The sequence below is a fragment of the Dryobates pubescens genome, chromosome 17 (genome assembly GCF_014839835.1).
Source record: "Dryobates pubescens isolate bDryPub1 chromosome 17, bDryPub1.pri, whole genome shotgun sequence".
NCBI lineage: Eukaryota > Metazoa > Chordata > Aves > Piciformes > Picidae > Dryobates > Dryobates pubescens.
The window spans coordinates 5,642,918-5,670,683 of record NC_071628.1 but is presented as its reverse complement, the minus strand read 5'-3'; the positions used below and the strand labels follow the sequence as shown (position 1 = coordinate 5,670,683).

Sequence of the window (27,766 nt, the reverse complement as noted above, 5' to 3'; positions counted from 1 at the left end):
GGGGGGTTGGACTGGATGAGCTTTCCAGGTCCCTTCCAGCTCCCAGCGTTCTGTGATCCTGTGACATATCCACACCAGGGAGTGCAGGACAGCACTTACCTGAGTGGCACCAATGGCCTGGCTGCACTGGGAAGAGGACAAGCTGCCCAGGACCTTAAAATTTCTTAAGAGAAGCAAAAATCCAGCCACAGCTGCTTTGCGAGCATCCAGCTGCCTGTGGGGCAAGGGCAGGAGAGGGGAGCATGAGGGAAAAAGGAAGCAAGGGAACACAAAAGAAGAGCTGAGAATGAAGAAGGGTCCCCAAATAGAGAGTGGCTGGGCCCCATGGGACTCTACCCCCAAGAGGACAGCACAGCCTGGGAACTCCCTTGCTCTACAACCTCACAACATTCAATTTCCTTTCCCTCCTTGCTCACCCTGAGGGACAGCACCAAGCCAAGACTCAAGCATCAAATGTCCCCTGGCAGCTGGAATGGGAAGAGTCTCAAGAGAGCTCAGGGATGGGAAATTCCTCCCAAACAGCTGGTGTGTGGCTTTGCTCACTGAAACCCTGTGCCTTTCCCAAGCCCCTGGCTTGAACAATCATCCTAAGCAGCACTTCTGGGTTCACAACCAGGCAGCCACTGCCCAGCCACATCCAGTCTGTGAGCAGAGCACCGTGAAGGCAGCAGGATGGTGTGCTCTAAGCATTACTGAGACAACAAGTCTGCTTCTCCCCCACCTTGAGAGGGATCAGAGGGAAGGTGGCAGCTCAGCACTCTGCTCCCTGGCTCCTTCCAGCCTCTCTAGCATCTGGATGCACTCAGCTGTGTAAACACCTGTGGGAACTGGGTTTAATTTTGCCTTCAAATTTGGAGTTCCCAGCAGTTTCTGAATTTCCAGAGCCCATTCAGCTGGGGTTGGGTTTGGGGTTGGGTAGAGCTGCTGCTGTGTAACAGCCCTAGGCTAAAGGGGTGGATGGCAGCTGTCACCCTCTGGTTCTGGGGAAGAACATGGTAAGAAGACACTCAGCCAGCACAACCCAAACCCATCTCTGCTCCAAACCCACAGGTGAGTTGGAGACATCTTCTCAAAGCATCCCTTTCCCAGCTTACCTGGAAAAAATAGCTTTTTGGAGGACAAGTATCAGGGAGTCCCTCACTGACATGCTGACTTTGAGTAGAGGCTGGAAAGGAAGATAGACTTTGGAGAGAAAAACACAAAGGCATGCCAAGCCCTCAGGGCATATGAGCTCATCTTCCTCAGGCCCATCTGGCCCTGCATTTCCAACACTGTCATCACTCCAGCAGGGGAACCAAAATAAAACCCATGTAAAATTAAACCCAGAGAGCTGGAGCAGTGAGACACCTCCTCAGGTTAGTGAGGACACAGTGCAAGGGCTGGGGAAAAGAACTGCTCCCCCCCAGACTGGGCTGAGCTGAATGGCAGGGCAGTAGCTGATGTATCTGAGGGCTGGGGGTCAGGATGGAAGGGACAGGCTCTGCTCAGTTGCACCCTGGGATAGGACAAGTGGCAATGGATATAAACTCCAGCACAGGAGGCTCCACCTCAACATGAGCAGGAACTTCTTCACTGTGAGGGTCACAGAGCACTGGAGCAGGCTGCCCAGAGGGGTTGTGGAGTCTCCTTCTCTGGAGACTTTCAAGCCCCATCTGGATGTGTTCCTGGGTGACCTGGGCTGGATTCTATGCTCCTGCTCTGGCAGGGGTTGGACTCCATGATCTTCAGAGGTCCCTTCCAACCCCTAACATCCTATCTCAACCCAAGCAAAGACAAACACTGACATGGAGCTTGGGAGGAGATAAAACAAAATCAAGATGACAGCTACAGCTGCTCAGCTAAACACTGTCTGCTTGGTTCTCTACAGTGTGCAGCATCTGGGCATCTTCCAGCTGAAAGGTCAGCACAGAGCAGCTCAGGACCACGCCAGACTGCACCATATGCTTCCTGCTAGAGGGCAGAGCTCCATGCTGCACTGAACAACCACAGCAGAGCATGAAGGGCTGTTTCAGGAGGGGGTGGTTATTGGATCATGCCCAGAACTGTGGCCCAGGGCTGTCACTACTGAGGATGTTGGTGGGGAAATGCAGCTCTTTACCTGCACTGCCCGGAGCAGGCCTTGCACCGTGTCGATGGGCAGAAAGGAGAGATTGTCAAAGGTCTCTGTGACTTTGGAGGAGGAGGACTGAAGCACAAGAGGGGCAGACACAACAATGCTGGACAGCAAGTCTGAAAAACAGAAGGAGCAAAGGAGCAGCTGCTACCCAGAGGGCAGGAAATGCCTCCAGAGCTAACCGTTACAGAATAGCCAAGCCCTTCCAGCTACAGGGAGAGGCCAGGGGAGGAGGAGGACCAAAAACCTGAGCTCTGCTGCAGGCACCAAGTGTGCAAAGCTCACAACCTGGCTGCAGGGCCTCACCCCACCAGAGGGCACTGAGGTATAAGAGAAGAGGCTGCAGCACAGGCAGCTCAGCAGCCCCAGTGACTGCCAAGCAGCTGCCCAAGGGGGAGCAGGAAGGCAGGGGCAGGAATGTGTCACAAGTTACTGACACCAGCTCCCTGTGGGGCAGCTGCTCCATGGCAGCTACTTGCAGACCTGTTTGTCACCTGCACTGAAGACAGGGTGATCTGAGGCAGCTGACACTTCAGTAGGAGGGGAAGGGACAACTCCTCTTCTTGGTCATGTCTGCAGGAACTTCACAAAGTCAGCTGTGTCCCAGGCTGCATCCAAAGCAGTGTGGCCAGCAGCCCAAGGGCAGGCACTCTGCCCCTCTGCTCTGCTGAGACCCCACCTGCACTACTGTGGTCCAGCTCTGGAGTCCTCCACACAAGAAGGACAGGGAGATGTTGGAGCAAGGGCCCAGAGGAGGTCACAAAAATGATGAGAGGGCTGAAGCACCTCTGCTATGAAGAAAGGCTAAGAGGGTTGGGGTGGTTTGGCTTGGAGACCAGAGAAGGCTCCAGGGAGACCTCAGAGCTGCCATTCAGCACTGAAAGGGAGCTGATAAGAAAGACAGAAACAAACTTCTCAGCAGGGTCTGCTGCCACAGGACAAGGGGTGATGGTTTCAAACTAAAAGAGGGAAGACTTAGACTAGATAGAAGCTTTTTACAATGGGGGTGGTGAGACACTGGCACAGGTTGCCCAAGCAGGTGATGGATGTCCCATCCCTGGAATGCTTCAAGGTCAGGCTGGATGGGGCTCTGAGCAACCTGATTTAGTTGAAGGTGTCCCTGCTGACTGCAGAGGGGGTTGGACTGGATGACTTTTAAAGGTTCCCTTCCAACCCAAACCATTCTGTGATTGTCTAAGCTGCTCTGAGAAGCTACCTTCTGAGTGCCCCCCCCCGAGCAGGACACATTGCTCTTTGTTACCTATGAAATGGCTGACAGGAGATGCTGCTTTTGTGAGGACTCTGTTCAGGACCTGCTCCAGGATATCACTCCTGATGGCCTCATGAACCTGAAATGAGAAAAAACAGTAAGTGAAAAAAACCCACATCAAGCCCCACATCAGCTGAAGACATTACTGCACCTCCCAGCACAGGCATCCTGCAGCACAAAGCAAATCCAGACCTGCCAGGTAAGCTGGGACTGGCTGCCAGCACTCCCCTCTTTTGCAGCTGAATTCACAGCTTGGTTCAGATTTCATCCCAGGCCACTCAGAGCCAGCACCTCAGAGAGGCTCACACACCACATTTGGAACACAGAGGGTCAAATGGGCTGTGGGCTGCCAATTCAGCACTTCAGTGAAGGTGCTGCCTTCAGCCCCACCTCTGCCAGCTTCTCTTTGTACCTCTGAATTTCTCTACCTTCTCAGCAGTTTCTTTCATACTGCAGAAGGGATTGTGCAAGCTGTCATGGTAAAAGGAAGGATTTAGGGCCAGGTCTTTATGAGGATGGCTTCTTCCAGCAGGACAGGGGCAGGCAGGAGCCTACATCTGGTCCTGTTGGTAAAACCCTCGTGGTGGATACAGCAGCCAAGGGCTTGGCACCGCTTTCCAAGAGAGCAGGAACAGAGTTCCCTTCCCTCCCCCCAGAAATCCTCTCCAAAGCATGCACTACCTTAAATGTTTCCAGCAGGATGCTTGCTCCCAGTCTGCAAGCCTGCTGGGCTGGCATTTTGGAAAGGCCATAACTGGTATCAGCAGCTTTTCCTCCAAAAGGCTTTTTTGGTTCATATGATTCCATGAGGCTGAAGCCAAGATCCACCAGGCCCTGAGTAACGTGGTCCCAGCCAAAGGCACTGAGGAAAACAGGAAACAGACCAGGAAACAAACAGCTTAGACACAGAAAAGGTTGAGACTAGAGATCTTAAAGTAAAATCTTCTGCAGTCATTCCAGGGTCCAAAGCAGCAGTGAGAGATGCTTTGATCACTCCAGGGAAGATGATGTCCCTTGCAGCCCCACAGAATGGCTCAGGGTGGAAAGGACCTCACAGATCATCTACTGGAACATCCCCACCATGGGCAGGGACACCTCTCAGCTAGACTCAGCTGCTCAAGGCCTCATCCAGCCTGGCCTTCAGCAACCCCCAAGCAGGAAGCAGCCACAGCCTCCCTGGGCAGCCTATTCCAGAGTCTCACCACCCTCCTACTGAAGAGCTTCTTCCTCAGCTCCAGTCTAACCCTGCTCTGCCTCAGCTTCAAACCATTCCCCCTTGTCCTGTCTCTAGACACCCTCAAGAAAAGTCCCTCTGCAGCCTTCCTGGAGGATCCCTTCAGCTATTGGAAGGCAGCTCTGAGGTCTCCTTGGAGTCTCCTCTAGGCTGTCTTCAGGCTGAGGGACAGCACAACCCATCTTGCAGTCCTAGCTCTCCAACCTTCACACTTCCTTTCCAGTCCAAAAGTTCCCTTGCTCTGTGCACTCAAGTCTAACCTGGGTGTGACAGCAGGATCCAGCCAGGGTGCACAACTACCCTGCTGATCCTCAGGCTTTCAAGTCAGCCAGGAAGCTAGAACAGGAACTGAAGGAGAGCTGGTGACAGATCACAGAGCTATCCCACAGGATGCTCAGAGGACTATCCATGGTGGGGGGGGAAGAAAAGAGTGAACCTTTCACTGATCCCTTGACCAGCACACAAACTCCAGCCAGCAGCATGACTCCTCTCATCCACTGCTTCACCAGTAAGCAGCAGAAAGGAGCCTGATCCAAGGGAGTCCTTTGTTCCATCAGCTGCCAAGGTTTGAGGTACAGGGAGCAGATTTATCCAGCTTCTCTTCATTGCCTTCTTGGTTATTGGCTTGTTTTAATTCACCAATGTAACACTGGGATTAAAACTGTGGAGTTGGACACTGTTCCCTGCTGGCATCTGGTCAGCAGCAGCCCAGAGCACCCTGGTGAGGCTGAGACTCTGCTCCCAAAGCCCAGTGGGTGCCCTGCAGCCCGTGGCAAGCCCTCACCTATTTTGCACCACTTCCAGGATTACAGAGCTGACATCATACTGGTGAGGAAACAAATCCTGCAGGAACTTGGAGGCCTGGAGGAACTGCAGGTCCTTGCAGCTTCTTGTGATTGATGTTTTCAAGAAATCAAATATCTGGAAGGTAAAATCACTGAGTGTGAGGAAATGAGCTTTGAACTGGGACCTGTAGAGGCTTGGGTCCGCTCCAGTAAGAGCAGCAGTTTCAGAACACCCTGCCAAGAACCTGCACTCCCTTCTTTCTCAGGACAAACACACCAACCTCATTAAGTGCCTCAAGGAGGGGAACTTGCTGCCAAGATCCTCTTCAGGTGGCCACCAGAGAGCCAAAACATTAGGAAAATAAGACCTTGCTTTTTTTGCCCTCTAACCCAAAGCCACAGCAACCACAGCCCTGGGAAACGCTGATATCGCTCTGGGGTCCGTAAGCCACAGCACACCAATGACCTAACTGCCTCTCCAGGAGCATCCTGAAGCCATTCAGAGCCTAATTCTGATGGGACTCTGACCTAACAGTGCTTCCTTTCCTCTACAAGGAGTGCAGTGGAAGTTCTGTGTGAGCTTAGCAGCCACATACCTGCTCCTGCAGTCTGTGTTTCACTGCGACCGACAGCAGCAGAGCCACGCTGAAGGGACACAGGGCTCGACCAGGGTCCTTCTGCTGCTCGCTCTGGAAGATGACAAACAACACTCAGAAAGCTTCTTAAGGTCAACTGCAGCCTCCTGCAAGTTTAGGGAAGCTTTCAGGCACGTGTTAAGCACTTGTGTCCAGTTCTGGGCCCCTCAGTTTAAGGAGGACATTGAAACACTTGAAGGTGTCCAGAGAAGGGCAAGGAGGCTGGGGAGAGGTCTGGAGCACAGCCCTGTGAGGAGAGGCTGAGGGAGCTGGGGTTGCTTAGCCTGGAGAAGAGGAGGCTCAGGGAAGACCTTCTTGCTGTCTACAACTACCTGAAGGGAGGTAGTTGGGGGGGCTGGTCTCTTCTCCCAGGCAACCAGCACCAGAACAAGAGGACACAGTCTCAAGCTGTGCCAGGGGAGATTTAGGCTGGAGGTGAGGAGAGCAATTGGCCACTGCAATGTGCTGCCCAGGGAGGTGGTGGAGTCACCATCCCTGGAGGTGTTCAAGAGGGGATTGGATGTGGCACTTGGAGCCATGGTTTAGTTGTCAGGAGGTGTTGGGTGACAGGTTGGACTTGGTGATCTCTGAGGTCTTTTCCAACCTGGGTGATTCTGTGGTTCTATGTTAAAGTCACCGTGACTGCCCCCATGGGAATCATTCAATCTCTTCTACAGATAACCACCCAGACCAGCTCTAAACACCCTGATTCAACATCTTCAGGAGCACTGCCTGCTCCATCCCTCTCCTACCATGAGATGCTTGATCAGCTCCTCGCCCAGGTCCTGATCCAGGTTGATAACAGAGGCAATGTGGAGGATAACGGTGCCCTCCGCGTGGCGCAGCTGCTCCAGGGGCATCGTGGCTACCTCGAGCTCCACTGATCTGTGAGTTTAGCAGAAAAATCAGAGAATGGCTCAGGGTGGAAGGGACCTTACAGAGCATCTGCTCCAACCTCCCCACCATGGGCAGGGACACCTCTCAACTAGGTTCAGCTGCTCAGGGCCTCATCCAACCTGGCCTTCAATACCCGCGGGGAGGAAGAAGGCAGCCACAGCCTCCCTGGGCAGCCTGTTCCAGAGTCTCACCACCCTCCTGCTGAAGAACTTCTTCCTCAGCTCCAGTCTAACCCTGCTCTCCCTCAGCTTCTAACCATTCCCCCTTGTCCTGTCTCTAGACACCCTCAGGAAAAGTCCCTCTGCAGCCTTCCTGCAGGATCCCTTCAGCTACTGGAAAGCAGCTCCAAGGTCCCCCTGGAGTCTTTCTTCTCCAGGCTGAACAATCCCAGCTCCCTCAGCCTGTCCTCACAGCAGAGGTGCTCCAGCCCTTGGATCATCTCTGAGGACATCTCTGGACTCCCTCCAGCAGTTCTGTGTCCTTCTCATGCTGGGGACACCAGAACTGGAGGCAGGATTGGAGGTGAGGTCTCAGCAGAGCAGAGTCAAGGGGCAGAATCCCCTCTCTTGCCCTGCTGGCCACATTCCTCTGGCTGCAGCCCAGCACACAGCTGCCTGCTGGGCTGCATGAGGGCACTGCTGGCTCCTGGGGAGCTCCTCAGCACCCAACACCCCCAAGTCCCTTTCTTCAGGGCTGCTCTCAACCCACTCTGCACCCAGCCTGGATTTGTGCCTGGGACTGGCCTGACCCAGCTGCAGGTCTACCAAGCCATTCAAAGCCATAAATCCTTTGTCATGTACCAAGGACTTTGTACCTGTACAAGGCTTAACCACTCAGGTTGGAAGGAGCCCTGTGCAGGCCCAGTGTGCCCACACATACCCAGGTATTTAATGGGAAGGGGATGACAGGAAGAACTTACTGTGGACCCTTCTGTTCTTCCTTTTGTCTCCTATCCAGCTGATTGAAAAAACTGATGATTCCTTCTAGGACAGCCCTCTTACTGCCCTGCAAGGCAGGACATGACAGTGAGCCACTGCAGGGCCAGCAGTACCCCAGGGAACACTCTAATCCCACACCAGTTACAAATGGCATTGTGTCCTTCACTTCCCCTCATAAACTGCAAGGTGTGGCTCATTTCCAGTTAAAGAGACTGGTTTGGTTGGTGCCTTTCTTTTGGCTGCACTTATTGATGAGTTGGATGAAGCTAGTTAGAAGCTGTTACCAATTAGAAAGGACCTTTGGAAGGATCTGTCATGCTGTTATCAGCTGGGAAGGCTTTTCAACTCCTGCCCTCACATCCAGCACTGCATTTTGACCTCCAGAATGTGTTATTTGGCTTTGACTGGATCATTTTGTCACTGTCTGAAATGAAGCAATCAAAAGAGGCAAATGACCCTGTCAAAGAGCAGAGATGCCACTGGCAGCCTCTGCTTGCAGCAAGAGCACAAGGCATGAGACAAGTCAGGATACATCCCAGAAGAGAGTCATACTGCATGACCTGTTACAGTGTGGAGAGCACAGACAGAGAGAGAGCAAAACCAAGCTTAAAACCCCAGATCACCCCTGCTGTCTTCTAGGTCTGTGCTCATCCTTTTTCCCCAACTGTTTCCTTCTTCCCCCACAAGGAAGCTCAAGATGAGCAGTCAGCTTACAAGGCCACAGGGAGTTAGGGGGGAAAAAAATCCCTCTGGATGTCCTGCTGTGTCCTGCTCCCCACAGCACAGGATTCCCAGCAAAATCCAGCCTGTAGCTCAGCCTTTCCATATTGCTGTCTCATGGGGTATGCTTAGGGAGGGAGGGCAGCTCCTGTGAGCTTTTACCTTTGCAGAAAGCAGCAGCAGCTGATAGACCAGAGGGGGAATCTCCTGCAGGTCTAATTTGGAGAACATCCTAAGGACCTTTTCCACCACAAACTGCAGCTCCTCTCCTGACAGTGGAATGTCCCTGTTGAATCAGAGATGCAGCCTGAGCATTTCACTGATTTCCTCCAGAATCCCTCAGCAGATTCACCCCAGAACTAGACCAAGGCTGCCCCAGAGGGGCAGCAAGAGCTCCCAAAGTCCTCACCCCACAGAGCCCTCAACACCCTGTCCCAGGACACTCTTCAACCTTAGGTGCTGAGATCTCCTCCACAGTGTGTCTGTTCATTAATGTGCTGTTCATTTGGCAAGGCTCACTCACACAGGGAATGAAACCCAGGATGGCATGCCCAGTCTTTGGGGAGGGGGGCATGCCTTCCCAGCTGGCTTTTGGATCCACATGGATCTGACATTGGATGTTCATTGACCAACCATCCAGAAGGCTGTGTCTTGGCACAGCCAGACCTCCTATCTGTCATTGCCCCCAGACTGCATGTGAAATAGGACACAGACCTGAGCACAGCAGAGGGAAGTGTTGGTGCTGAAGGGGCACAAAGGATTACCTGAACATGTTGGCAAGGTGTATCACATTCTGAGGGTCCCACCTGGTAAAGCAAAAATCAGCCAGCAAATTGGAGAGCAAGCAAAGCTATGGCTTAGCCCTTCCCCTCCCTGCACACAATTCTTCAGTGCCACCCTGTCCCCACCACATGCTGGTATTAAGACTCCCACCAGAAACCACCCACCCCCTCCTTGCAAGCACCCAGGCTTGTTAACACTTCTGAACTGCCCCAGCTCTGAAAAGAAAAAGCACTTCCTGAGACCAGTTCATGCAAGATGTGGGAACAGGGTGTTCCTCTGCCCTCCCAGCCAGACAAGGCACTGCCACAGAGGGCACAGATTCAAAGATGACAGAACAGGACACAGATGGTGACGTCCAACTCATCAGAGCACGACATGAAGCACCCTGTTTTGCCATGGGCTGGCAGAGCTGGGACATACTTGCTGGAGCAGAGGGTATTTATCAGCTGCTTCTTAAACTCTTCCCCATTCAGTTCACCTGGGGGAAAAAAAAGGGCAAAAATCTTTTAGGAGACAATTCCAGAGGAGGGGAGGACAGGCTGGGAAGAAGGAACTGAGAGGGGTTACCTTTCCCATAAGCCAGGCTCTCCTTTGAATTGGCCAGTGCAGCGAGAACAGTGGAAAACAGCTCCAAGGATTTCCCATTGGACAGGCTGCCACTTTTAATAACATCAACAAAGAGGGTGGCAAGCTCAGCCAAGGCCTGGCCTGGCAGCTGGCGAGCCTGGGAGAAGACACAGCAGCAGGAAAGAGTCATAGAATGGTTAGGGTTGGAAGGGAGCTCAAGGCTCAGCCAGTTCCAACCTCCCTGCCATGGGCAGGGACACCTCACACTGTAGCAGGTTGCTCACAGCCACATCCAGCCTGGCTGCAAACACCTCCAGGCATGAGGCTTCCACCACCTCCCTGGGCAACCTGTGCCAGGCTCTCACCACCCTCATGGGGAACAACTTCTTCCTAACACCCAGTCTGAATCTACCCATTTCTAGTTTTGTTCCATTCCCCCAGTCCTATCCCTCCCTGACACCCTCAAAAGTCCCTCCCCAGCTTTCTTGTAGCCCCCTTCAGATACTGGAAGGCCACAATTAGGTCTCCTCAGAGCCTTCTCTTCTCCAGACTGAACAGCCCCAGCTCCCTCAGTCTGTCCTCACAGCAGAGCAGCTCCAGCCCTCTGCTCATCCTCGTGACCCTGCTCTGGACACCTTCCAGCACCTCCAGATCCTTCCTGTAATTAGGGGCTCCAGAACTGGACACAGTGCTCCAGGTGGGGTCTCACCAGAGCAGAGTAGAAGGGGAGAATCACCTCCCTTGACCTGCTGGCTGTGCTTCTCTTGCTGCAGCCCAGGATGGGATTGGCTCAGGAAAGAGCCTGAGGCACAGAATTCCACATGCACACCCAAACTGTCACCAAAACCCAGCAAGAGACAACACTGCTCACACTGAATCCTCCCCCTGAGATGGGAATCCAGCCCTGAGATCTTTGCTTGGGACTGTTCTTTGATGGAACAGGGCAAAAATCGAGCTGATGCAATTACAAGTTTGGAGTTTTGAGTCTGAACAGCCAAAGCTGAATCACCTTTGGAATCACAGGTTCATAGGATGATAGAATAATTCACACACAGAGAGCATATTCCAACACCAGCTTAGCCCAGGGTGGACCCACGGGAAGGACACAACTCGCTCTCCTCAGCGAGATGTCTCTGTCTGCACACAAAATGATACCCAGCAGAGCCCAGGAAAGCCAGCCCCAAGGAATCTCTACCTCCAGCATCAGCAGGCCCATCATTTCAGACACCTTGCCCAAATGCAGGTCCCCTGACTCCACCAGTGGGATGCAGTGCTTGTAAACCTGGAGCCTCCTGAGCAGGCCGCTGGGCTGGGAGCAAGGGGAGCCTTGTAATGAGGAGAGAAAGAGAACAAAGAACGGGGGAGGGGGAAATTACACAAGAAACAACACACTGCTAAACCACAGGAAATGAGCAGGGTTGAACCGGTAAATACTTCTTCACAGAGAGGGTTCTCAAACATTGGAAGAGGCTGCCCAGGGCAGTGCTGGAGGCACCATCCCTGGGGGCGTTCAAGCAGCCTGTGGACCTGGTGCTTAGGGATGTGGTTTAGTGGGGACCCTGCGGTGCTGGGTCAGGGGTTGGACTGGATGAGCTTGGAGGTCTCTTCCAACAGGGTGTTTCCTCTGATTCTGTGAATGCAGTACTCCAGGTGAGCTCTCACCAGAGTGGAGTAGAGGGGGAGAATCACCTCCCTCCACCTGCTGGCTGTGCTTCTCTTGCTGCAGCCCAGGATGGGATTGGCTCAGGAAAGAGCCTGAGGCAGCACACAGAATTCCACAGGCAAACCCAAACCCAGCAAGAGACAACACTGCTCACACTGAATCCTCCCCTTAAGATGGGAATCCAGCCCTGAGATCTTTTGTTTGGGGCTGTTCTTTAATGGAACAGGGCAACAATCGAGCTGATGTCATTGCAGCTCCCTGTTTTACCTATCTGACGAAACAGAGAAATAAGCTGAGCAGAGGAAATGAGAGCTCTGGGATGAAATCGCTGAAGCACTCATCCACTTGTGGCACACCCCCTGGTTCATTCAGCCTGCTGCTGGAGACCAGGAAGTGTCAAAACGTTGGGGAGGATCTGCTGGCAGTCAAATCTCAGCTGACCAGCTCAGACCCCAGGGCTCCCCAAAGTAAAGCTCACTTGCCAGGGGTTCATTACAAACGGCCGTCGATTTCCCTGCACCCCCAGATGTCGTTTCCCCGGGACAGCCCAGCCTGGCTGTGTTTTAAACCAAAGTGACACTTCCCTCCGCACCACCCGGCCAGCTGGGGCCACGGTCGCCCTCCCCGCCTGCCCCCCAAGCGCAGCTCGCAGCTCACCCACCTTTGAAGATCACTCTGAGCAAAGCTGCCGTCTCCCTGCCCTTCAGAGCCTGCCTCGTCACCATATCGCCCAGCTGCAGGGGGAAGGGGAGGCGGTCAGTCGCACCCCACCCGCGGACAAGCCACCCTCGCCCCGGCAGCGCAACGCCCCCAGCCCCGCCGCCCGCACGCAGGGCGCCGCGCACCTCGCTCTCCCTCATGCTCTGCAGGGCTTCCTGGAGCCGCTCCGGAGCCTCCTCGGCCGCCAGCGCCAGGATGCGCTGGGCCATGTTCCCACGGAGGCGCCCGGACCGGCCGGGCCCCAGCTCCGCCGCCCCGAAATTCCCGCCCGGAAGCGGCCGCGAGTCACCGGGGCAACAGCTCCCGCCCCGGGCGCGCACTTCCCGCGCCCGCCGCCCGCCCCGGGAGCCGCGGGTTCGAGTCCCGTGGGGTGCGGGGCAGCGTGGGGTGCAGGCACACGGACTGCAGGGCAGCAGGGGCTGAAGGACAGCGTGTGATGAACGCGTGTGGGGTGTGAAGAGGGTGTGGGGTGCGGGCAGGCTGGGGTGCGGAGCGGTGTGGGGGCGCGCACGTTTAGGGGTGCGGCGCGGGGTGCGCTACGGCGTGGGGTGCGCTACGGCGTGGGGTGCAGGGCGGCGTGGGGCTGGCGGCGGGGAGGGAGCCGGGGCACTGGGTACAAAGTGTCCATTCAGGGCCACCTCGCGGCAGCGCTGCCCAGCCCCGGCGAGTGCCACCCACGTGGGGCGCGGATCCCTTCGAGTAAACCCCTTAATTCCGGGGGGCACGAGGAGTGGCCCTGGGCACACGAGAGGTTTAGCCCACCCTTAAGCAGCAGGATTTAGCCGGGGGATCCGGTGCCAGAGCAGCATGGGAGCTTTTGCAAGCCCCGTGCTTGCAGGGAGTGGGAACCGACGCTGCGGAGTAGGGAGAAGCAGGTTCACCTAAGGCCAGGGGCCATGTGGAAGGGGATAACTGGACCTGGCCAAGAGCTTCCCCACAGGGACTCAGCCATAAACCCTTGGGGTGGCTCCCTTTAGGGCTGCTGCTGCATCCAAAGACCCTTTTTCTTTTCCCCTTTTAAGTGGGATGAAGCACCCACTTAGTGATGCCAAGGGTTGTGCATGATACTGCCAAACAATTTCATCTGCAGTGAGCATGATGGCCAGGATGCCAAAGCGGCCGGGGCAGCACAGGTCCTCTCTGTGCAGAGCTACTGAGTCTGTTCAGGAGCCCCAGCGCTGCCACGGTGTCCTCCTGTCACACACTGTCTAACTCACTGGGCTGTAGAAAAACCTCCCATCAGCTGGAGGAGGCTGCTGAGCTTCCACTCCACCAGGGCTGGAGTGGGAAATAACCAGGGGGGTCTCCAGTGGACAGCAGTGCACGGTGCCCTTGCCATGATGGCATTTCTCAGCTTCTTGGCACAGGTCTGGGTTTTCCCTCCCCGCTCCCCTCTGCCCTTTGGATGGAGTCTCGTGCCTTCCTCCTCCTCCCTCGCAGTGGGGGCTTGGTTCCATTTGCAGGGCAGCCCCGTGGAAATGAAATCTGTAAATCCCAGTGGCATTACAAAACATGCCTTGTGTAAGCCCCTTCAGTCCTTCTCTGCTGCTGAGCCTGGCTCTGCCACCTCCCCAAAATCCCCCTTTGCTGTAAGAACCCAGCTGAGCTTCTCTCTTGGGCTTGGGGGAAGGAGCCATGCAAACCCTGAGCCCAAAAAGAGTTAAGACTGCAAAGGCTCCCCATGCCACTCCAGCATGCTGGCATGTTGATGCCCCAGCAAACTGTGTTTTGCCATTCTGCTGCACCCACATGTGGACTCAGCATGGTCCTGGCCACATCCTGGGACTTCTCTCCATTGTTGGTCCACAGCATCACCTCTGGAGTGGACCTGGTTCCAGTTCCTAAAGCTCCAAGTTGGCAACTGTCACTTGGGGACGCAGTAAGAAAAGCCATTGTAAAATCCACCTATTGTTTATTTCAAAAGCTGAAAGAGACACCGAGTGGATGCTGGCTTGGGTGGCTTCACTGGGGAGGAGCTGGAGAGCCCCAGGCAGCACCAGACCCAGGAGCATCCTGTGCCGTGGACACAACCCCGCAGCTGGATGCTGCCTGCGCGGCCAAATCCACAGCGGGACCTTGCCAGGCTTTGTGGGGCAGAAGCTGGGGAAGAGAGCCGTCCCACTCGCCCCGGGGGAAGCAGGCCGGGCTGGCAGGCTGCCCATCGCCTGCCTCTGCCCCTGCTCCGTGCTAATGAGTGAGTTACACAACGAGCAGCTTTTATACTTCGCTAATCGGGTCCGGCACCCCCACCCCCCGCCCCTCCACGCACACTCCGGCTGCCCGGCGCAGCTCCGGCTCCCTCCTTCCCTCTCCTCAGCTGCCTTTTGTAAGGTTTTAATGGGGTTTCTTGCCTGGGTTGTGCTGGCTTAGTTACAAAGCTGCAGTGAGTTGATGCCTTGTGACGGTCTAATCCCAACCCGGTGACTCTACAAAGCTTTCTGCCGGCTTTCTTCCCGCTCCACTCCGGCCTCGCCCTCCGTGTGTCCATCTCGGCCCCTGTGCACTGACCTCCTGTGGACAGCTCAGCTTTTCCTCTCCCTGGTGAGTTCCCGGGACTTTCCCCATCCAAAATAACTGCAGTGGAGACCATCACCAAGCCCTCCCTTAACCTGGCACCTCCACGGACGGGATTGCTTTCAGCGGCTGGAAATAGGGGATGCTCGTCCCCTCCCACGAACTGGTGGGGAACAGGATGCCCCTGGGAGGCAGCTGAGCTGGAGCCAAGCATCCCTCACACTGCCTGTGCTCAGATCTGGTGCTGAGGCTGGTCAGGGGCAGTGTCAGGCACTGGAGAGAGGATGAAGGCAGGCTTGCTCCTCCTCAGGCTTGGGAGAAACGTGGTTCACCCAGAAGGCATCTGAGAGATGCTGAGAGGCTCATGGACCAACCTTGCAGCCAGTGAGAGGCTCTGGGCTGAAGCAGCAGGGGCTCAAAGGTTTGGAAACCCTTTGGGGGATAACGGGGCAGTAGAAGTCAAAGGCAATAAAAGCAGGAGCTGGCTGCCTACCTGGACAGAGCTGGGCACTTGCCTCTGTCCAGATGAGAATGGTCTGTGGTGAAATGGCACTGGGTGAGCTCATGGGGTTAGGGGTCCCCATGAGGTACCCCCAACCACCAGTGGAAATAAAAGGATGAAGGTGTCAGATGAGCAATACCCAGGTAGGCTGCTTTTGCAAGAGTCCCTGGTGATTCTCCAGTCCACCCAGCAGGCAGGCAGAGATGCAGGCAGAGATGCAGGCAGGGTGTGATGGAGATGAGGGCACCTGGGGCACCCCTGCCTGAGCAAGAAGGGCAGGGGTTGGGGCACGGGGGGCTGCAGAGGTTATTGGGATCTCCGCTGCTGCTGATTCCTCCTTCCCTCTCCCAGTGCCCTGCAGTCAACAAAGGACAGAGGACGACATGTCTGCAGTCGTGAGTACTGTTCCCTCACCACCCTGTCCCCTGGGCTCTGAGCATGCCCTCTCCCCAGCACTGTGTTGGGGTGTGCCCCATGCACCCCTGCCTCCCCATCTGCTCTTACCATACGGTGGGGAGCCCGAATAGCACGCAGCCCACGCAGCCCATTGCACCCCCTCGGGTACAGGCACGGTGGCTCTGCTTTTCCCCATAGCACCCCCTCCCAGGAGTCCTGTGGTGGGGCAGGGAAGTGGGGGGACTGACTGGGGATGCCTCACATCCTCTCCTCACCCCCAGACGGGCACCTTCCGCATCGTCTCGGAGGAGGAGCAAGCCCTGCGCACTAAGCTGGAGCGCCTGACCACCAAGGACCACGGCCCTGTCTTTGGGAGGTGTGAGAAGATCCCCCCACACACCCTGCAGAAGGTGAGGCTGGCTGTGGGGAGCAGGGGTCAGGCACAGCTCAGGGCTCCTGCTCCTTCTTGGGGGTCAGAGAAGACCCCTGAAGAGAGCTCTTGTGGTGGTTGGAGGGGGCGTTGGGTGCAGCTAGCCCAGAGGGTGTCTGGGTAGGGGATACCTAGTTGGTACTGAAAGGGTGGCTACAAGGAAGTTGGACTTTGCAAGGAGTCCCAGGGAAAAGATGAGGGGTGATGAGTACTAAGTGCTCCTGGGGATGCTCCAGCTGGACACAAGAGGAACCTGTTCCTCAGTGAGAACAGTCAGGCGTTGGAATAACCTCCCCAGGGAAGAGGTGGACACCCCAGCTTTGGACACTTAAGATTCAGCTGGACAGGGGTCAGGGCCACCTTGTCTAGACCATAGTTTTGCCAAGAAAGGTTGCACCAGATGATCCTTGAGGTCCCTTCCAGCCTGGTCTTCCGTGATTCTAGGGCTCTATGACATAGGTGACCTTGCCCTCCCTGCACTGCTATGCTGCAGTGAGCATCACTGCACCCCACCCAGCTTCTGGATGCCTGAGGTGTTTTGGGGGTGTGTGGAGGCAGCATCGCTGAGCTGGGCCCCTCTCTGCTCCCCCCTCAGGCGAAGGATGAGCTGAACGAGACGGAGGAGCAGAGGGGGGTGGCGGTGAAGGCGCTGCGGGAGCTGGTGCAGGAGCGGGCGGGCGGCGAGGAGGTTTGCAAGGCGGTGGCCGAGAAGGTGCAGGGGAAGGACGACTCTTTCTTCCTGCGCTTCATCCGCGCCCGCAAGTTCGACGTGCACAGGGCCTATGACTTGCTGAAAGGTGAGGAGGGGTCCCAGGCTGCGATCCTGGGTGAGGGAAGGGTTATCCGTCCCCCTGGCAGCTCCCGACCCCATGCTGGAGCCTCCCAACTCCTCGGTCGGGGCTGTGCCTGCAGAGCAGGATGCTGGCGTGAGAAGGAGATGAGGAGAGGATAAGTAGAAAAAGGCAAGGCAAGGGGCTTGGGGTGCAGGGAGAAGAGTTGGGATTGGGAAGGAAACAAATGAGGGTGGTGCCAGCTATCCCACAAAGCCAGGGCATTCCCCTTCCTTGCCCATTTACTGGATGAAAACACAAATGCATTTGGTGGTGGCAGGCTGCTAAATCCGTGTAGCAAACCCAGCTGGGTTGGGCTGCAGCCCCTTGAGAACCCCACACACCTCCCCAACATGCTCCTCCGTGTCCCTGTAAGGATCTGGTCCTACACCCACCCTGATTCTTCTCTCCCTGGTGGGCTCAGCAGCCCTGGGACCCCTTGAGGTTATGTCGGGGAGCTTGTGGCACCCCCTCCCCGCACTGAAAGTGACCTGTAGGGATGGAGGGGGAGTGGGAAGGCAGCCTGCGGGGGGTGGCTGCCAGTGGGGACCTGCCTGGCTCTGGCTCCACTCTTCTTTGTGCTGGGCTGGGGGATAATGAGTTGTAATTATCGGTGCTGGCTCCCAGACAAGACGTTTTGTTTGTCCACATTTTCCCAGGATGAAATTCCTTATTTCGTGCCTGCAGGGTGCCAAGAGAGGGGCGCTGGGGAATGTCACCCAAATGGGGAGGGAAAGAAGAAGGGAAATGAGGGCAGAAAGTGCTTTATCTGCTCGTTGAGGTGTTGAAGAGAAGGCAGGCGTGGGAAGCCCCTGGCGTGGGGAGCCTAACACCGGAGCAGGGCAGGGCTAGGGCTGGTCTTCTGCTGAGCTCCTTTTGCCCTGCTTTGCTGGGGGAGACCTGACCCGTGGCACAGCCAGGCTGCAGCCCGGGGCTCAGGACTGACGTCTCACCCCCGCCAGTCCACCCTACCGCCTCCAGCTTCCCGAGGCCAGGCGAGGAGCCGCCGTCCTGGCTGATTTCTGCCTCTCCGCAGGCTACGTGAACTTCCGCCAGCAGTACCCGGAGCTCTTCGACAACCTCACCCCCGAGGCCGTGCGCAGCACCATCGAGGCCGGCTACCCCGGCATCCTGGCCAGCAGGGACAAGTACGGCCGGGTGGTGATGCTCTTCAACATCGAGAACTGGGACTACGAGGAGATCACCTTCGATGAGGTCAGCTCAGCCCAGCTGCTGCTCCCGGGGCAGCGGAGTCCTGCTCCCAGCCCGGCACACCTGGGCACAGCATCTCTGTGTCCAGCACACCCAGCTCCAGCTATCTGGGTTGAAGCAAGTCTGTAGCCTGGGAGGGCATGGTCCATGAGGGTGGTGAGAGACTGGAACAGGTTGCCCAGGGAGGTGGTGGAAATCTCATCCCTGGAGGGATTTTTGCAGCCAGGCTGGATGTGGCTGTGAGCAACCTGCTGTGGTGTGAGGTGTCCCTGCCCATGGCAGGGGGTTGGAACTGGATGATCCTTGAGGTCCCTTCCAACCCTAACAATTCTATGATTCTGTGATCCCAAAGGGTTCCTTCTGAAGTGGTGCAAGGCCAAATTTGAGGGTGCCTCCTTCCATTGAGGGTGCACCACACCATTACATCAAGGAGAGACCTGCAGAGCAAAGGAGGACCCTGAGGCACAAGGCACACAGTGTGCTTCTTGGCCAAGAGCTCTGCAGGCATCTAACTCACAAGTTATCTCAGCTCCATTTTCTCAAGTTGGTGGCAACATATCCTTGATCCAAATGTGAGACATGCCCACCTTGGAAGGGGAACATGGTGGCTGTTGAGCATCCCTTGAAACGCCTTCCCTGCTCTGAAGTCCCGGGGCTGGCTGCGACAAGCAGGCTGGAGTCAAGCAGACCCTGGCTGACACTGCATGGGCATCTTCCTGAGAGCCTTGTGGAGCCCATGGGAGGTGAGACCTGACACCATACTCGTCTGTCTCTCCTCTCCATCAGATCCTCCGTGCCTATTGTGTTATCTTGGAGAAGCTGCTGGAGAATGATGAGACCCAGATCAATGGGTTCTGTATCATTGAGAACTTCAAGGGCTTCACCATGCAGCAGGCATCAGGGATCAAACCCTCCGAGCTCAAGAAGATGGTGGACATGCTCCAGGTGAGGTGGCAAAGTCTGCACCCAGCAGTGGCAGAGCAGGCCTGAGGGGAGCAGAGAGCTTAGGGAAGGGGGAATGCAAGGCTGGCAGGGTTTGTGGTTGCCACTGCACCGGCACCCTGGCAGAAGCCTGTGGAGAGGCTGTCCTCTGGCACATGCTCCTTCTCTTGCCAGCTAATTGGCTAAGTCCTGCAAGAGGGACTGGCCCCAGCTCCTTGTCCTCTCAAATGGTCAGCCAGAAGCAGCATCCTACAGCATGGCCTGGAGGCCTTTCCTTACCACCCTCTCAGGCCAGCCCAGCCCAGCCCAGGCACTCACAGGTGGACCAGAAGCCAAAGACACTCAGCTCTCCCTGGGAAAGCAGGACTGCAGTGATGTGGGAGTGGGAGCAATGAATCTTCTGTGAGGCTCTTGAGCTTCCCTGGTCCTCCTGGGGCTGGGATAGCCAATCTGTGCCAGAAGAAGGAGGGGCCTCAAAGAGAGAAGGGTAGCCTGGGCAAGGGGAGCCGCAGCAGTGGTAGGGTGTTCACTGCTGCCCACCCAGTTCCACATGGCCAGCACCCTTTGTAACCATCTCTGTCTGGATTTGGGCTCCTAGGACTCCTTCCCAGCGAGGTTCAAGGCCGTCCACTTCATCCACCAGCCTTGGTACTTCACCACCACCTACAACGTGGTCAAACCCTTCCTGAAAAGCAAACTGCTGGAGAGGGTGAGTGGGGGAAGGGGACCCAGCACCAGAGGCGTGTCCCTGGGCGAAACAGGGCAGCCAGGGAGAGTCACCCCCTGCTGAGGGTCACTCCCATCTCTGCCCAGGTCTTTGTGCACGGGGAGGAGCTGGAGTCCTTCTACCAGGAGATCGATGCTGACATCTTGCCGGCAGACTTCGGGGGCACCCTGCCCAAGTACGACGGCAAAGCAACTGCAGAGAAGCTCTTTGGGCCCCGCATCGAGGCTGAAGACACAGCTCTCTAGACCCGGGCTCGCTCCCCCTCCCCTGTGAAATAGGCTCAGAGGTGGCCCCCTAACCCAAACCACCTCCTTACTGTAGCATTGCTTGACTGGCTGCTCACGAGGCCCTGGGCACGTTGCTTCACCCCTGTCCCTCCCCTCCCCAGACCTGGCAGCGGGCTGCCTGGCAGCTCTGCTCCTCCTTCCCTCAGGAGTCAGCAGAGAGAGGAAGCCACTAGCCCTCTTCTGCAGCATGCTCTGGAGCTGCAGGGAGAGGACAAGGAGAGCAACAACTCTGGGAAGGGAGGGCTACAGCAAGGGAGAAATAAAGTGTTTAATGTCAGAGCTCCAGGCTCCCTTGTGGCATGTGGCAAGGAAGAGAGGTGCAGCTCTTTGGGCACAGGTGGTGGCTTTGCTGCTGGTTCTAGGGAGGGTTGGTACTATGCCCCTCGTCACTGGCTGTTCTTTGGCACAAGGACCCAGGACTCAGCTGTCTTCATTCTCCCTGCATTCCAGAATGAGCCTTACCCCTGCCTGAGCAAGCCTCCCCCCAGTTCTCAGTCTTCTGCTAGAACCCAGAAAGAGAAAACAGCCCCCAAAACATAAACAAAAGCTCAGCCAGGGGCCCAGGGCTTTGCCCAGTTCCTGCTCAGGCAGGGAGGCAGGCAGGGAGGAGGAACAGAGGCTGCAGCAGCCACGAGTGAAAGACAAGCAGAAGAGCCACCCAGCACTGCATCAGCAAGAGAGCTCAGTCAGGGAAGCCCCACCAAAAGCCACTAGCAAGGGCAGAGGAGCTGTGCCTGATGCCAGTCAGCCCTTGCTAATGGGGAGCCAGCAGGACCAGGGGAGGAGGAGGGAGGCAGAAGTCAGTGTCCCAGGCAAGGCATCCTGTCCTGGTTCATGAGCCAGACCTCCCCCAAGGAACTGAGCGGCTACGTCTCTCCAGGCCACCTTCTCCCTTGGCCAGCAGTAGGGCTTGGAGAGGAGGAAGGTGCTGGTCCCTGCCCAGGTTACCTTCTTCTCTGTCAAGCTGGTCCTCCTGGGCTGCCCCTCTCAGCTGCACACAGGCACCTTTCATCAGCCAGGACACCAGACCCCCACCTGAAGCCAGCCGAGGTGGAGGGTGCTGACAAGAGCCCCATTCATCAGGGCACTGGCTGAGGCTCAAACCAAACAGCACATGGGCTCCCAAGCTGTGGGGAGGATGGGGCCTGCCTGGGCAAAGGCCACTGGGGCTGAATCTGTTTTCTCCAGCCTCAGCAACGTGGCTCCTCCAGGCAGGGCAAGCCCCAGCCTGAGGCTGCACCAACCTTGTGTGAGAGGCAGAGTGAAAGGCACCACTCTGCTGCCTTCAGCTCCTCGCTGTGCAGTGCTCTCCACAGGGCCAGGGAGCACCTGGAGCCCTCCCAGAGAAACTTTGTGTGACATCCCCAGCACCCTCAGGCCAGTACAAACAACAGCACAGCTTTGTTAGGGAGACAAAGCCAACTGCAGCCCACTTGTGAAAGCCAGGAGCAGCCCACCCATAGGTGCACAGATGGAGGTGCCACACTGTGCCTCTGGGACAGTCACAGCTCTTGGGAGGTCCCTGGGGCTGCTCATCACTGCTGGACCGAACTGTCAGTAGCTTGCCTTGACAGGGAGACAGGGAGCAGCACAGCACACAGAACTGGGAGCATGATCCACACTGCCCTCAGCTTCCCCTCAGAGGAACACTGACCATGCTGGGAAAGAGCTTTGAAGCAGATCTAAGTTAGAGCATGAAGGCCAGTAGAGACAGCACCTAAGATGCTGTCCCCCCAGAGCAATTCTCCTTACAGGGGAAGAGCAGTATTGGGCCTGGCCCAGCCACCACATTAGCTCAGCAGCCCCAGTGACCCTCCACCTCTGCCTCACTTGCTCTGGAAGTGACAAGTCAACCCCCCCAAGCCAAGCACTGCTGTGCCCTGGGGTCAAAGAGGGGCAGTGTCCTGGCCAGAGATGCTGTTGTGCTTTTCTGCTGCCAGCAGCTGAATGATCAGGCAATCCACTCACTCCCCTGGAGGGAAAAATAACAGATGATGATGGTTGCAGAACAGCTTCCAGGCAAGCTGCTGTCCCCAGGGAGAGCCCTCCCATGCACTGCAGGAAGGGCCACACCTAAGCCCTACAGCAGCCCTCAGTCCTGGCCCAGCTGTAGGTCTGGCTCTGGAGGATTGTGCCAGTCAGGGGTCCAGTGACAGGAGAGGCTGACAGAGCACCCTGAGAGCCTGCTTTTGGCCACAGGCAAAACCAGCCCTTCTCCAGGAGAGGCAGGGCAAGCTTTCAGCTGGAAGCTGTTGCCACTCTACCAGAGTGGTATCAAGGACCTCTCTTGGCCAGAGGACAGGAGGAACTAGCAGAAGGCTGAGCATCACCAGGCCTTGCGGCAGATGCTGCAAGGGAAGTGTCACCAGCAGGGCTAAGGAGGTTCTCCTGCCCTGCTGAGAGCACAGCTGCAGTACTGTGTCCAGCTCTGGGCTCCCCAGCTCCAGAGGGGGCTGCTGGAGGCGTCCAGGGGAGGCTGTTAGGGAGAGAGAGGGAGAGCACAGAGGCTGTTTAGTCAGAGGAGGCAGCTGAGAGAGGATCTGATCAATGCCTATCAGTATCTGAGGGATGGGTGTCAGGATGAAGGGGCCAGGCCAAGGAAGAACAGGGAGGAGCTGGAAGCCAGGAGGGTCCACCCCAACAGCAGGAGAGAGTGATAGGCCTGAAGCAGGCTGCCCAGAGAGGTTCTGCAGTCTCCTTCTCTGGAGGCTTTCCAAACCCACCTGGATGTGTTCCTGGGTGACCCTGCCCTGGCAGGTGGGGGAGGTCAGACCCAACGGCTGGAGGTCCCTTCCAACCCCTCCCCCTCTGTGCTTCCTCCCCCAATAACTGCACACACACTCACTGCCTCTAGCACTGACTTCAACAAGTCCTTTATTTTTAAATAAAGAAACCCCAACTGACTCAAGAGATAACAAAAATCACATTTTGCTTGCAGTGATCTCCATTGTACACCACACAGAACAAAAGACTCAGACATGGCCTTTTCTGTTTCATATAGATCTATATATTTATCATTTTTTTTCCAAGGTAAACATCAGCAGATATAGAAAAAAATTGCATTGCTAGTTGCAAATCATCTCCCCTGCAGCTGCCAGCTCCAGAGAGCCTGGCTCAGGAGATGGCAGTGGGGAGGGTGCCTGGCTGTAGAAGCTCTCTCAGGGCAGCATTCAGAGGTGGGTCCCCAAGGTCAAGCTCTGCCAATCTGAAAACATTTGCCTAGCAAAGTGCTGCCCAAGCCCAGCAGAAGTCACTCAGCCTGCTCTGGCACTCAGCTGCAGGAGCAAAACAAGAGGGGCACAGGGCTGAGCTCTCCACCTACCTCCTCTGCTTGGGGCTTGCAGCAGCAGAGGCTGTGCTCTCAGGAGGAATGCCCAGGGTTCTGTCCCTGGGAAGGGTGGTCAGGCTCTCAAGTGACACAAGAAAACATGCTCCTGACTCTGGCTGAGCACTAGGCTTTGGGCTTAGCAGACACCAAGTGTCTGGCTGCTCAAAGCTTCCCAGTTGGCAGGAGCCATAAGGAGAGTCAGCAACCCAGCAGAGCTGCAGGGGAGCTCCTAGGAAGGTCTGTGGCTAATCAAAGCTCTTGCATGGCCAGAGCCAGACAATGCAAGCTTGTCACTCTCAGAAGTGAAAAGGCTCTGTGCAGAGCCACTCACATTTGGCTTCTTACTGGCATTAAAACTGGGTTAGGCAAGGCCCTTGGGAAAGGAAAGAGTTCTAGCCATAAGTGGTGTGGGGATAGAGCTTTGGGGAAGTGTTATCAGATGCACTTGACAAGGGCTGGTCAAGAGGAGCAGAGTCAAACTGACCAAGGCTGCCCTGGCTTGCAGTGTGTGTGTCCACTGATTACCCAGCAAACCCAGGAACACAGAGGTTCAGAATGCAATGGTCCAGCACAGCCCTGCAAACTCTCCCAGCAGCATGGAAAGCTGACAGCTGCTTTGACTCAATGATGGCATTTGAGCCAAAGCTCCCCCAGCAGCTGAGGAAGTCCAGGGCAGTGATCAGACACTCAGTGATAAAAGGGGTGCACTTACAAGGCACCCCTCTCTTGGCCTGGGATTGCTCTGAGGCACTCAGAGAAGACTCAGGAAGTCCTCACACCAAGGAGAGCTGTTTGCTCCTCACCCAGAAGCCATGAAGGTGACCCTGCTTTGAGACACTGTGACACCAGGACCTACACAGCCAACAGACCCACCTGAGGAGCAGGGATACACAGAGCATGGCTCCAGCCAGAAACAGGATGCTCTTCACAAGTGACTTCCACAGGCAGCACAATGCTGAGGCCCTAGCAGGCCTTCTGGAAGAAGGCTGGGAAGAATTTCAGCAAGCTCCAGGCAGGCAGAATGCTTCCAGAGAAACTTGGGAGCAAGCCAAGTGACTAAAGCCTGAAGCTGCTACCCTGCTCTTGTTGAGCTGTAGCCACTTAGGCAATCTACCTCCAGCTGCACAGACAAGAACTTTGGGACTGTAAAGTCACATTAAGCAGGGCAAACCCTCCTTCTGTGACTCAATCCCCACTGCTAGAGGAGCAGAGAGCTGGAACTGACCCACTGTTCACACACATGGCTGTTTTGAGCATTGAAACAGACTGTAGCTAGTTGTAGGCTGCCCACAGAGGTCCTTTAAAGTCAGGACATGCTTTGTACAGTGCACAGTTGGCAGGAGGTGTCTCTTGAAAGAGTCATTTACTGAAAAGCAAAGCCTCAAAAGCACTGACAGAGCTGTTTCTGAAGTCTCTAGATATGCTGATGTCAAGGGAGGAGGAGAAAGAGGGCAAGGCACCACGTGTCAGAAGGTCTAGGAACTTGTGACAGACCCAGGACAGGTGACACAGCTAGAGCTTGGCTAGATCCAGTACTGGAGCTAATAGTTCTCAACATCTTTGCTTAATGCCCTGTCTTTGTAACCCACATCTTTATCAGGAACTGCTGAAAAATGCCCAGGAAAGACTGCAGGGAGGTTCAAGGATCTGGCTCTGCAACCACAACACTGCCAGACCCATCTGAAGACACCTGCAGGGTGGAGGCTAACCAAGGGACCACTGAAAATGCTGGCAGAGTCAGTGCAGCAGAGGCTGCAAGTTCCTTGTATTCAGTAAGGGCAAGTCCCAGCTGCTAAGCTACAGTCCTGGACCTCTCCAGACACTGACAGCAGGTGATGGCTGGACCAGCCTGACCACCTAAGAGCAGTACTGCACCTTGCTATCTGATTGAGAAAGCCCTTGGGGTTTCTGTTCAAGTGCTGCTTCCATCCAGGAGTGAGTGCACAACGTGGGACTGCCCACACAAGGGCTCTCCTGGTGCTCTAACCCCACTCTGAAAGGGAGCAGAGCCCCTGCCAGAGCATCCTGCTGGAATCTGGAACTGCACTGTCAGCCTCAGCCTGCAATGATCTACAAGTGCACACTTCAACATCCCCCTGTGTCTTGACAAGAGATGAAAGACAACTCCAGTCCTGAAAGTTCAGGCTGCACTAAAGGTGGAGTCCACTGAGCAAGTGAAGACCACCTGCCCACACCACAAGACTACCACTGCCTGCTCTGGGGAGAGTATAGCTTAGATTAGGCTGGGACAAAGCTCCATGCATCTTGGGGGGGGGGGATCAGTTGCCAGCTGCTGTCAGCAGCAAGGTTTCAAGCACAGCTCCTTTAGATAATGTCACTGCAGGACAATTGTCTCCTCTCCCACTTCCTGCTGCAAGTCTGACACCAGGAGCCTTGATGTGACACCAGCATCAAACTGGGTAAGAAGAGGAGGACAGGTTGTCCACCACTGCTTCTACCTAAGTTCAGATGAGCCTGAGGCTCCAGAAGCCTTGCACAAAGCAGCTGTGACATCAGCTCTCCCCCAGGCAGGGTGGAATTAGCTGGGCCAGTCAAATGTGGCTTGAACAGCTGGAGATGGAAGTGCAAGAACAGGTCAGGAGGAGGAGAGATACCCACACAGCTTCTGTAGTGGAGTTTCACAAAGTCCACAGCATTGGCACTTCTCAAGTACAAAGGCCTGGATTGGGAGGCAGGAGGAAGGCTCCAGGAGACCCTCCAAATGGATCTATTTGATCAGCCAAAGCTCCTGCAGCTTTGGGAACTGCCCAGTTGCTCACCTCATTGTAGGAGATTTGCTCAGAAATGGATCATGGATTGCCTGGCCATCTGGTGTAGTGAAGTGGTCTGAAACAAAGGTACACTGGGCAAGAAGGTAGCTTCCTCATACCTCAGCAGCAGAGAAGCCCCTCTGAAAGCCTGCTTTGTCAGGAGTGACCTTTACAAGGTGGAAGCAGACAAGTTTTTTCTCCCCCAAGAAAAAGCTTCCCCTGTAGAGCTCCACTCTGAGGGGCTGGCATGGCCACAGCCAGAGGCAAGACACCTGCTTTGCCTCAGCATTGACCTGCCCAGGCTGCACCTCACCTTCTGGGCAGGTCAACCACCAAGTTGTTCTGCCAGCCTGGGGTCCTGGAGAGGAAGGCTGAGCTCCAGCTGCCTGGGGGGCTGGGCAGAGGCCTCTGCTCTTGGTAAGGCTTTCAGCTTGGTGTGCAGATACTTTGCTCTCAAAGGAGGTCAGAGGCATACTACACTGATTCACAGGCATCTCCCTGCTGGGTCATGGGATGGGCTCTTCACCTCAACAGCAGTACTGTGCCAAGGCCAGCTTCTGCTCCTGAAGCTGAGACTCAGCACAGTAAAGCTGCACTGAGGCAGGACACAAGGCAAGGGCAGGTCTTTGAAGGCAGCCAGCCAGCCATGACCTGTGTAAGCTACAGCTGGGGTATGCTCTGCAAGTCAAGAGCACTTCTGAAGTTGTGACCTGCTGGAGATAAGAACCATACCCCCCTACACACTATCTACTTGATGTGTGAGAGCTGTTTACACTCTGCTTCTGCTGAAGTGAGAAGATATTTAAGTCCCAGTCAATGAATATTACATGAACAGCTACTTAAGCAGAAACCTCCAATGTCTTTCATGACAGATTTCAGTGATGTACAGATGCAGCAATGAGCAAGAGGATAACAACACAGAGACAAGGCATCCATCAGCTAAGAATATCCTTGCTAACTGGGGCCCTAAAATAGTTCTTCAGGAACAGCCACAAGCAGAGCCAAGTCTTGTTTTTAGCCTTACTTGGTCACATCTCCTCTTTGAAGAGGAGAGCAAACCTGGCTTTACTAGAAGGAGAATGTGCAGCTTTCCACAGCCCATTCTGCCAGGCCAAGGCAAATGCAAGGAGTGGCCTGCTGGGACACTGCACCTTTGCTACAACCACCAATTATTGCTTTATTGGAGCAGAACCTCACCTCTCCAACCTCCTGCTGGTCAGTGACAGGGCAGTCCAGAAGGCTTCTTTCCCTCTACTACCAGACTGAAGTCCTGCAGCTCCTTTTGCTCTTAAGCTATTAAAGTGCCTGGAACACAGACCAAGGCTGAAGCAATAAAGTGCTAATTGACATGGGAAGTGTGACAAGGGACCAACTTCACTGACAACTGGGATAAAGAAGTCCTCAGGGTGGCTTGATGAAGGTTAGAATATTGACACAACAAACAAGAATCAAAAACCCAAGAGAAGAAGATTTTGAGCACAAAGTTTCAGTCTCCAGATTGC

General features: G+C 55.5%; 2 protein-coding genes across 2 annotated transcripts in view; one reads left to right on the top strand and one right to left on the bottom strand.

Annotated features, from left to right (window-relative positions):
• Positions 1-12,548, bottom strand: part of FANCI (FA complementation group I) — a 31,867-nt gene extending 19,319 nt beyond the window's left edge. Inside the window, exons 1-16 of the mRNA XM_054168765.1 lie at positions 12,451-12,548; positions 12,267-12,339; positions 11,138-11,268; positions 9,943-10,099; positions 9,796-9,853; positions 9,357-9,398; positions 8,755-8,878; positions 7,854-7,939; positions 6,790-6,922; positions 5,999-6,091; positions 5,402-5,538; positions 4,065-4,245; positions 3,375-3,462; positions 2,099-2,229; positions 1,095-1,165; positions 100-214 (exon numbers count right to left, since the gene is read on the bottom strand). Coding sequence (XP_054024740.1) covers positions 100-214; positions 1,095-1,165; positions 2,099-2,229; positions 3,375-3,462; positions 4,065-4,245; positions 5,402-5,538; positions 5,999-6,091; positions 6,790-6,922; positions 7,854-7,939; positions 8,755-8,878; positions 9,357-9,398; positions 9,796-9,853; positions 9,943-10,099; positions 11,138-11,268; positions 12,267-12,339; positions 12,451-12,534 — 1,704 coding nt within the window. The 5' untranslated portion in view covers positions 12,535-12,548. The remainder of the gene's footprint in view (positions 1-99; positions 215-1,094; positions 1,166-2,098; positions 2,230-3,374; positions 3,463-4,064; positions 4,246-5,401; positions 5,539-5,998; positions 6,092-6,789; positions 6,923-7,853; positions 7,940-8,754; positions 8,879-9,356; positions 9,399-9,795; positions 9,854-9,942; positions 10,100-11,137; positions 11,269-12,266; positions 12,340-12,450) is intronic.
• Positions 12,549-15,639: 3,091 nt separating this feature from the next.
• Positions 15,640-20,220, top strand: RLBP1 (retinaldehyde binding protein 1). The gene is made up of 7 exons (XM_009903915.2): positions 15,640-15,736; positions 16,019-16,147; positions 16,763-16,964; positions 18,034-18,212; positions 18,996-19,154; positions 19,750-19,860; positions 19,965-20,220. Exons 1-7 carry the CDS (start codon positions 15,725-15,727, stop codon positions 20,121-20,123), a joined length of 951 nt encoding a protein of 316 aa, XP_009902217.1. The 5' UTR covers positions 15,640-15,724; the 3' UTR covers positions 20,124-20,220.
• The last annotated feature ends 7,546 nt before the right edge of the window (positions 20,221-27,766 follow it).